Source organism: Anthonomus grandis, chromosome 5 (genome assembly GCF_022605725.1).
Source record: "Anthonomus grandis grandis chromosome 5, icAntGran1.3, whole genome shotgun sequence".
Taxonomy (NCBI): Eukaryota; Metazoa; Arthropoda; class Insecta; order Coleoptera; family Curculionidae; genus Anthonomus; species Anthonomus grandis.
In genome coordinates this window covers 23,608,997-23,618,907 of record NC_065550.1, presented here as the reverse complement: position 1 = coordinate 23,618,907, position 9,911 = coordinate 23,608,997, and the positions used below count along the sequence as shown (strand labels likewise).

General features: G+C 31.5%; 2 protein-coding genes across 5 annotated transcripts in view; one reads left to right on the top strand and one right to left on the bottom strand.

Moving 5' to 3' along the window:
* LOC126735861 (NADH dehydrogenase [ubiquinone] 1 beta subcomplex subunit 2, mitochondrial-like) overlaps positions 1-9,911 on the bottom strand; it is a 490,931-nt gene that overhangs the window by 629 nt on the left and 480,391 nt on the right. For 3 of the 4 annotated variants that reach the window (XM_050439949.1, XM_050439948.1, XM_050439950.1), the window contains exons 2-3: positions 3,206-3,333; positions 2,959-3,082 (exon numbers count right to left, since the gene is read on the bottom strand). In XM_050439949.1, coding sequence (XP_050295906.1) covers positions 2,959-3,082; positions 3,206-3,300 — 219 coding nt within the window. In that variant the 5' untranslated portion in view covers positions 3,301-3,333. Of the gene's footprint in view, positions 1-2,958; positions 3,083-3,205; positions 3,397-9,911 lie in introns of those variants that run through there. The other variant, XM_050439947.1, reaches the window with a different exon arrangement.
* On the top strand, positions 6,962-9,754 carry LOC126735858 (zinc finger protein 830). Its single transcript, XM_050439944.1, has 5 exons — positions 6,962-7,215; positions 7,313-7,517; positions 7,580-7,803; positions 7,864-8,033; positions 9,297-9,754. The coding sequence occupies exons 1-5, from the start codon at positions 7,093-7,095 to the stop codon at positions 9,433-9,435; spliced, it is 861 nt and encodes a 286-aa protein (XP_050295901.1). The 5' UTR covers positions 6,962-7,092; the 3' UTR covers positions 9,436-9,754.

Genomic DNA, 9,911 nt, shown 5'->3' with positions numbered 1-9,911 from the left:
CAGGGTCATTCTGTTAGTGGTGCTCTAGACATTGCTAACACATTTGCTGCATATTTTGAGTCAGTTTTCCGGCAGTCTGAGGAGCCTAAATTTGAAGAATGTTCCGGCAGTTTTATTTTTTTCCTTTATATCTGATGACGACATTAAAGCAAGTATCATAATTAAAGCCAAAAAAGGCCACTGGTAACGATCACATACCTTCCTATATTTATAAGGGATGTTCTGATATTTTGTGTGCTCCACTAAAAACAATTTTTAATCTGTGTCTAATGACGAATACATGTCCTGAAATGCTGAAGTATGCAACAGTAACTCCAATATTTAAATCGGGAGATGCATGTTTGGTTAACAATTATCGACCAATTAGTGCTCTCAATTCTCTTGCAAAAATTTTTGAAAACATTCTATACCAAGATATCTTGAACACCTTTATAAATAAATTTGCTCTACAGCAGCACAGTTTCTTGCCGGGAGTCTCGACTGTCACCAATCTTGACCTTTCTGACAGAGGCAACAGCTAAGGCTATTGACAATAAGGAGCAGTTAGATGTGATCATGACGGACTGTGAAAAAGCTTTTGATAAGGTTGATCATGGTCTGCTGATCACTAAACTGGGTAAATTCGGTTTTTCTTTGTCCGCATGTAAATTTATAGCTTCCTATCTAAAGAAAAGAATTCAATGGGTTAAGATGGGTAGAGAATTATCTGTGCAGTACATGGCAGTATCTGGAGTGCCACAAGGCAGTAATCTTGGTCCATTACTGTTTGTGATTTTTATTAATGACTTGCCAGATTCTGTAGAGTGTTCTGAGTGTGTCATGTTTGCAGATGACTTTAAGTTATTTAAACATATATCATCTATTAAAGATTGTGATGAGTTGCAGAGTGATTTGGACTCAGTGTCTGAGTGGTTTAAGGTCAATAGAATGTCATTAAATGTTGGTAAATGTCATGTTTTAACTTTTACACGAAAAGTGGAATGTACCAAGTTTGATTAAATGATTGATAATTTGTCACTAAGCAGGAAAAGTGAATGTAGGTACCTTGGTGTGTACATGCAGTCAAACTTTAAATTTAACCAGCACTATGAAGCTATTGTCAATAAAGCATATAAAGTTCTTGGATTTGTAATTAGAAACACTAAAAACTTTAAACAAATAAAATCAATCATAATGTTATACAATACATTGGTTAGACCTCATTTAGAATATGCCTCTGTTATTTGGTCACCACAGTCATTGGTGCATATTGATATGATTGAAAAAGTGCAAAAGAGGTTTTTAAGGTATCTATACTTAAGAACTCATAATACCTGTCCCTATATGATTTCTTATGAAAGTATGCTGACTGAATTTAGTATGGTTAGATTAAGTATTAGACGAAGTTGAAATGATGTACTATTTATAAATAATATTGTCAATAATTTAAAGTATAAGAAATGTTCCTTAATTAACAATATAACTTTTGTGGTTCCTCAAGTAAACTTAAGAATAAGAAATAAAAAGCTGTTCCAATGTTTAACTCCAAGTAGTTCACCTATAAATCAAATGATGTACCAAAGTAATGACCAAGATTTCTTTAATAGTTCTGTAGGATAGATCTGCGATTTTAGGTAGTTCAAGTATAAGCAGGACACTTATTGTTTTAGAACCTGCTATATGTATTTGTATGTTTTTAATATTTTTTTTATATTGTTAATTTGTTTAGTTAGCATATTTTAGTTGTAGTCTTTCTTTTTCTCGCCTTTACTGGCTTAGTAAGCACTCTTAACATGTAATTACATTTCCAATATGTTTGTGAGAGTGTAATAAATAAATAAATAAATAAATAAATAAAAAAAAGTCAATTTATAAACTGCTTTGTTTTTAGGGAGGAAAACAGAATCTTTAAGGCATCTCTGTTTTACTATATTTCCTTGTTTTGATATAATCTGGAAAGTGAAGATCTAAATACTTTATAATTAATTTTATAAACCACAATATGACAATTTTCCATTAGGTAAATTCAATATTATATTATTATTCTCAGTGGATGTATTCCAAAGTGAAATTGTTCCCGGTAGTTTCCTAAGGATTTATCAATTTTATGTCTTCTCAAGAGTTAATATTATAATATTTTCAAAATTAAATCTTTCTATGACATTTTTCACTTCCATACATACTAATATAGTGTTGATTAAGATATTCTATTTCTTGTAAAATATGCTAACAAAAGCTACAATAATGCTGTAAATTCTTGAAAATTATTGGTTTTACATCTCAGTCTGAAAGTGGTTTTTAGCGGATGCCTCACTGCTATTAGTGAAACATATATTTGTTGTAACACATACTCAATAAATCAAAAAATGTAAAATTGTTAAACTATTATACTTCTTTTAACATTAAACATAGTAGAGTAATAAAGAACACCACATGTTCTCTTTTTAATTTCATCTTGATATATAAAAGAAATATACAAACTTATAAGGAACTGATTTTTTCACTATAACTGTTTAATTGTAGTATAATTTAAGTGTTTGTCTCTTTTATTTGGAGAGCTATTTATTTTATTTTCTATACTTTTGTAATGTTTCACTTTTAGATAATATTTGTTTAATAGATAGATAGTATGTCTTTATAGTACCACAACCATTTTGCTAATTGTTTAAAAGCTTCTTCTGATAAATAAATTGTTTTGTTACTTTGACTTGATTTAACTATTGAACAGTGTTATCTCATTACCAAAAACTTGTGGTAATAGATCGTATATCAACATTTAAAACAAAACACTAACTTAGGGAGGAAAAAAAAAATGCTCACACCTAATTTGGCACTGAAAGCAACATTAAGATACCAAACAAATTTGGACATTTCTTATTTCCTTCTGTGATAATTGATTTTTCTTGTAAACATCTCATTTAAGACAAAAGTGCTATTTAAACTTTATGCATCTTCAAAGCTAAAGACATTTTAACCTACCAAAATATGATCAGGTTCAGTCCACAAGTGCCACAGCATCCACCACCACATTACTCCTTGCACAATTTCAGCAGTCAATTCTATGTTCTTCTCATTTGGTGGAGGGGCTGTTCTATAGTTCCACCTAAGAATATAACAAGGACATGAAATCTCCAGTGTAAATTCTTTTATACTAATAAATGTAAATGATCTTTATAGTTTTTTGTTAATAACTATACCATTTTGTTACATAACAAAAACTACTTACGATCCATGATTCCTAATTGCTTGTTTAACCTGTGGGGTGTTCTTAGCGAGACTTCGGGCAGCCCTAAAAAGCGTAAACCCTCTAGAAGCCAACATATTTCAGCTTTTTCCTAATATCCTAAAAATTATTATATTTTTAAAATTTCCAATTTGATAACCTAAAAATGGCGTTTGGAAGTTTGACAGAAAACATCTGGAAAAATGATGGTGTGTCCAAAGTCTCGAATAATAGAGCTGGGATGTCAGTCGATAGACACTTTAACCCGCTTAGGAGCAGTTATTTAAAGTCTGAGTTAGATTTTACTCAGAATCAGAACATTTTGAGTTTAAACATTACACTACAATTCATTATTGTTAAAGTTCAAGAGGCGCAATAGTGTAAGCAATCTTTGATTTAATATTAAATAAAAGATTTTGGTTTGGTATAAATAAACTGAGGTTTCTGGTGGGTGTAGTGGTAAAAAATTAAATAAAATTAAATGCAATCCAGCCTATAAAATCTTTTCTCAAAGACAGATTAAATGTTCAGCCGCATCAAGGATTAAACCTCAATTAAATTAGGGACCTCTCAAGGTGTTATTTGATATACCCTCTTTTGTTTATTATATACACCGTAGATATTATAACAGCCCCGTTTTGTACTATAGCAAGTATATGCTGACGTTACCCCAATTTACTCTTCTTTTAATTACCAACGTATGCAGGAGGCAATTAAAAAAATAAACTTAGAACTCAATAAAATCCTTGTGGTATGAACATTTTTAGTTGGTCTAGCTCTGCTTCTTATAATTTTTTTCGTTTTAAAATAGCTAGCCCTTGCATAGTCTGATAGTTTTTGAGCCTCTAACCATTCGTTGCAGTAACCGATCAGATCCAGTCCGGCATATAGAAATGAGCTCAATATTATCTTATCTACTCCAGCGCATATGTCTACTTGAGACTTCTGGTATTCTCTTATTATTGTTAATGTTACTATTATTACAATTATTATAGAACTAGAATTTCGCAAAATTACAGCATCGAACTCACACTTAATCTATAACGGGAAAACTTTTGTTTGTAGAAGTTTAAAACCTCAATATATTGATTTAAATATTAATATTAGACTTTTTTGCAAATTTTCATAAAACTCTATAAATCAATTAAGTTATTCATTGTTATAACTTTAACAAATTTGCACAAATAATGACATCAGTTGCTTGGGATGAAATCAATGCCGCGCCGTATCCATTTACCTCATTTTACAACGTAATTTGTGACAAAGTTGATCAGAGTTTTCCCATTAGAATGCTTAACAATAAGAAATGTTAGCCATGGTTTGCGAACATCTGCCCTCAATCTTCGGTTTCTGATTAACTTGTGTTGACTTTATAAAAACGAATTTCTGGTTTCATATTTTACAAACTATAGGAGGACTTACAGAAAAGTAGTGAGGTTTGCTAAAAGAAAATACTATCAGGCTCGGTTGCATTCCTCAAGTAATAGGCAAAGGGAGAGTTGGTCTATGGTAAATCACTTTACGCAATCCCGGCCGCACCAGAGTTGGAAGTAAATGACTATTTTTGTGATATGCTTAAAGAGCTGTTGCAGGTTAATTTTGGTAGTACGGATAGTTAGATATCTTCAGCAGGTTTCAGTTCCTTATTCGTTCTTTTTTGCTTCCTAAAAACAACACTGAAGTTCTCGAGGTGGTCAAGAGCATTAAAAACCTCAACTCTTCGGGATTTGATTATGTTTTCGAGAAATTACTTTTGTCTTTCAAATAAATAAAGAAATTCTTTTGACAGCAGAATGCTTCGAGTTCTTTGGCTTTTGCCATGAATTCCTCCTGGCATACTGGCAGATTTCCTGTTCGTCTGAAGAGGGCGACGGTTATTCCTCTGCATAAGGGCGGTGATTTGAATCAGGTTTGCAAATATCGTCCAATCTCGATTCGATTCACACTTTCTAAGATATTGGAAACACTGACGAAGACCAGAATTCTTACTTTTTGTCTCAGATTAAGATTTCATCCACTAATCAGTATTTTTTTTTGAATTTTGAATTTTATATATTATTGTGCATTATTAATACATTTTTTGACATCACAGATAACAACACTTGATTTAATTTTTGTAAAGCACCTAGCTAAATGAACAGCTGTATTGGATTCGAAAGATACTCACGATGCTATACGAACATTCTTGGATGGTGTTTTTGCATCTCTGAATGTTGGGATTTCGTCGGTTGCAGTGTTCTGTGATCTGTCAAAGCAGTTTGATTGTGTAGATCATGGGATACTGTTGTCTAAGCTTGACAGATATGAGTTTAGGGTTTTTGCTCTGCAGTAGCTCAGGTCTTATCTGATTTATTGCACTCAGAGAGTTGCAGTTAGTGGATCTCTGTCTCGATGAAGAACATTTACATCTGGTGTCCCACAACAATCAGTATTGGGGCCTCTTTTGGTCCTACTCTACATCAATGACTTAAACTTTCTGTAACTTTGCGGTTAGTTGGTATTATTTGCAGATGATACCACAATTTCTTGGCATCATAGGAATCCTGCACGCATTAGAAATCTGATCGTTAAGGATCTTGCAATGATCGGAAAATGGTGTGCTTCAGACAGACATCCGTTTAATGCCAAAAAATCTTTCGTTTTGGGTTTTAAGTATAACGTAAGGAATCTTATGTTTGATAAGCACACATCTCTACAGAGTAAAGAGAGTTGCAGGTTCTTAACGTCAACTGAAGTTTAAGGATCATATTCTGAATCTAGTATCCATCAAGTTGTCTTTCGGCTGCTTTAGTCTCAGGTTGTGAAACATATGAGCTTGGGAAGGATGTTGCCCGATCGGTGTTCTTTGCCTTGATAGAACCCCACGTAGATATGGTTTTCCATTTTGGGGTTTGGTTAGCAAGGGTACTTACACTTAAGAGCTTCATGTAGACCACTGTTTATTTCAGAAAGGATTCTGACACCCTGTTGATTATTTTTCTTGGAAACATCAGCGCTGATTCACAAGTGTGTTAGGTCTCCTCGAAAAATCCCACATGTTACCCGTCAGTTAAATAACTGTCCCCTCCTCATACCCATTAATTCTTTTACCAGACATTCATTGATTTATCTGAGCCGAAAAATATATGTATAACCATTTTCTCTCTTCATAAGAAATATTGTTGACCTGAATTTATTTAAAAGAAAACTGAAAAAAATATTGCTGCCTAAGGCTTATAACAGTATTGAGGAGTATCTGAATGACAACATTTAACCTTATTCTTTCCTGCATAAATTAAATATTACTAATGTTATTTAGGTGTGCTCTGTTCCAGGATCCTGTCCTACTTGATGCTTAGTTTTACGAATCTTTTTGTGGACTATTTGTGTTGAATTTGTATGGTCATTTTGATTTTTGTTTACTGTTAATACATTGTATGTATGTATTTTGTTTTATTTTTAAGATTAATTAAGTTTTCTGCAATTGTAATATTGCTTGTACACAAGATTTATAGATATCCTCCGTAATATAGCACATTATGATTATTAATTATTATCATTATATCTGGATAAAAAATTATTAAAATCCCTAAGGAATTTCAGGAGATACGGGAATTATAACGATTAAATAACAGCGCGCGCGGACTATAAATAGGTTGCTCGCAACCGACATATGCTGCGTTCTGGATCTGGTCGCTGGAAACCGATCGGAAGCCAGCCTAACGCATTTAACGAGATTTTAGCCACCAAATTTTGGTATGTCACTTGTCAACGTCAAAAACATTATTGTCAATGTTTATTTGTAATGTTTACGTTTTTTAGTAAGAACTAGTTTAAATTGTAAAAAATCAAAACTATTAATTAATTTTCATTAAAAATCAGTTATTAACACCCTAATCAATTAAAGAAACATGTCAGCCACCTTTAAAAATGCCAAAAAGTTGGCACAACAGGAACAACTGAGAAAGTTGATGAAAGAACACAAGAAAATTCTAAAGGAGCCCAAGAAAATTGATTCTCCCTTGGCAAAATATCCTTTTTAATAAGCGTTGCAATAATTTAGTTTTAGTTACTTGCATTGAAAGTATTAAACTTAGATGGTTGTTTTCCTTAACATTTTTTCATACATATAATGATTTAGGACAGCTTACCTGCATCTTATGCAAATCAATTGTAAGGTCTGATGCAGTATGGACAGTTCACATAAATGCTAAACAGCACAAACAAAACATAGAAATTGCTAAAAAATTAAAAGAGAAGACAAACAACTTTACCACTCCTTTGAAGCGACCCTTAACACCTCCATTACCAGACGTGCCAGAAAAAAAAATCAAAGGTAGATAAATAGTTTGCTAATTTCCTAAAAATCAGTGTGTTTATATTTTGCTTGTTTTATAGGAATCCTAAAAAATGCTCCCCCAACAAGTCTTAAAACAGTAAGTAGTACAGAAGCTCCAATACCATCTAAAGAAAAAGATGGAACATCTGGAAATAATTCACTAGCTACTAAAGCCATCCCACAAGAAAAAACTGTAGAACCTGGACAAAATAAAGAAGTCAATGAAGAACTTGCGGGTGAGCTTCCCGAGGGATTTTTTGATGATCCTGTCCTTGATGCCAAAGTAGATACATTTCAAAATAAGTTAAATTATTAATATAACTTAGTTTAACCATATTTTCAGGCTAGGAACTTAGAATACAAGGATCCGTTGGAAATGGAATGGGAAAAGTTCATGAAAGAAATGAAGGTAGTTGAGGATGAAAGTGAAGCCATTATAGCAGGAGATCAGGATGAAGCCACTGCAGATAGGCATATTGAAGAGATTGATGAACAAATAGTTTTGTTAAATAAGTAAGTGTGTTTGGTACTCCAAATTTTTGTTTATTTATGTGATAATAGTAAATTACTAAGAGGAACAGTTTATCATGAATTCTTTAGAGTAGTTAATGCACCAATTTAGTATTAAAATATATTACTTAAAAATAAAGTATTAATTGCCCTAACTATTAAACTAACTGTGTAAGTTTTTTCTTAATCATTGAGACACTAAAAATATCATCATTATAGAATTAGCTTAAGAATGTAGAGGACTTTCTTGTTTTTTATGCTGGAACATTGAATCTTAATATGCTAGCTTAATAAGAATCACTTATTGAGTTGTGTACAATTTGTACAAAACAATGTAGTAGCAATTTATCTACAATGTTCAAGTAACTTAAGCTTGAATTTCTTTAAAAGTGCACTCTTACATATGTGCATTTCATATGCTCCAGTTTCTATATACTACCTAAGAAACTTATTTTGCACTCTTTCAATGCTGTTTTTATGATTTTCTAACAACATTCCAATACATATATTGCTATACATATTACTTACAAATACATTGTATACTTGAAAACAAGTGAGTCTTTGTTACTATACTATAAAGCCATACATTTTAAAAACCCTGTTAGCAATGTTGAGTATATGAGTTCTGAAAGACAATTCTAAATAAATATTGACACCAAGAAGAGAAGTTCTTATGGAATTTCACATTGATTTTGTAGTCTAAGTTAATCACACTTTTTCTTCTAATATATTTCAAAACATTACATGTTGCAACATTAAAACTAGTTTACTTAATACACTCACCGCATATAATTTATTTAAATTGCCCTGAGGTAACTAACAGCCATTTTCATTCAGAACTCTAAAGACTGATTTTAGATACTCAGCAAATAGCAATATTCTAAAATTTTAATAATCCATTCTGCCTTTACCTACTCCTAAGTTTACACAGAAGCTTGAAATTGATCGTATTTTTATTAATACCCATTAGACAAAACAAAATAAACTTTGAAACTTCGATACTAATTGTAACTTGCGCTCTATTACCGTTTAAGTGTGAAATTTTGGTATTTCTTGAGAAAAATTCAAAAATTGCCATAAAAAATTTATAAACAAATTTCGACCTAGACATATTTAGCTTAAAATGTTTGAAATTAAGTCAGCTATCACCCCCTTAAAGGATTGCATCTAGCTTCCGGACACCCTGTATATAATTTCTATAAGAAAATTTACAGATAATTAAAATAAATATAAACTATAATACTTTTAATTGTTTCCTTTTTATAGGGTTTTGGATTTAGAAAAGAAGAAAGATGTTGCTGTAGAGTTATTAAACAAATTGAAAAGTGAGCCTCGAACGGAAGATGAAGAAATAGATGAGGACATAGATGAGTTTTTAGATTGGAGGCAGAAAAAAGCCTTTTAAATTGCTAGTTGTTATCACATATAATAATATATCACATGTTCCAAATAAAAGTGTATTTAAATAATCAGCATTTAAATTATGTGTATGACTTAAAACAATTTAGTTGCTTATTGCTTATTGCATTGCATTGATGTATTTTGAAGATGGATACTTGATAAATTAATGTCTATTTGTCTTCTGTAAATTTTATCTAGGTATTACACTTTTCTTTGGAACGTGCCACAAGTGTAAATGTAAAAAATACTTATTTTGTCATATTGTTAAAATTGTATTATTAAACTTTATTTTCCAAGAAATATAAACTAAAAATTAAAAATAATCACGTGTTTATTTAACGATTGTGTTTTTGGACTTTCCCCATTTTTATTAAATCATCGTATAACCCGATATTTCAAATATTTATTCCATCTCAATAGGTTGTCCTGTATTTCACTAGCAACTTTGCGATTATGTCTTAGTACAAAATTAACCAAAGT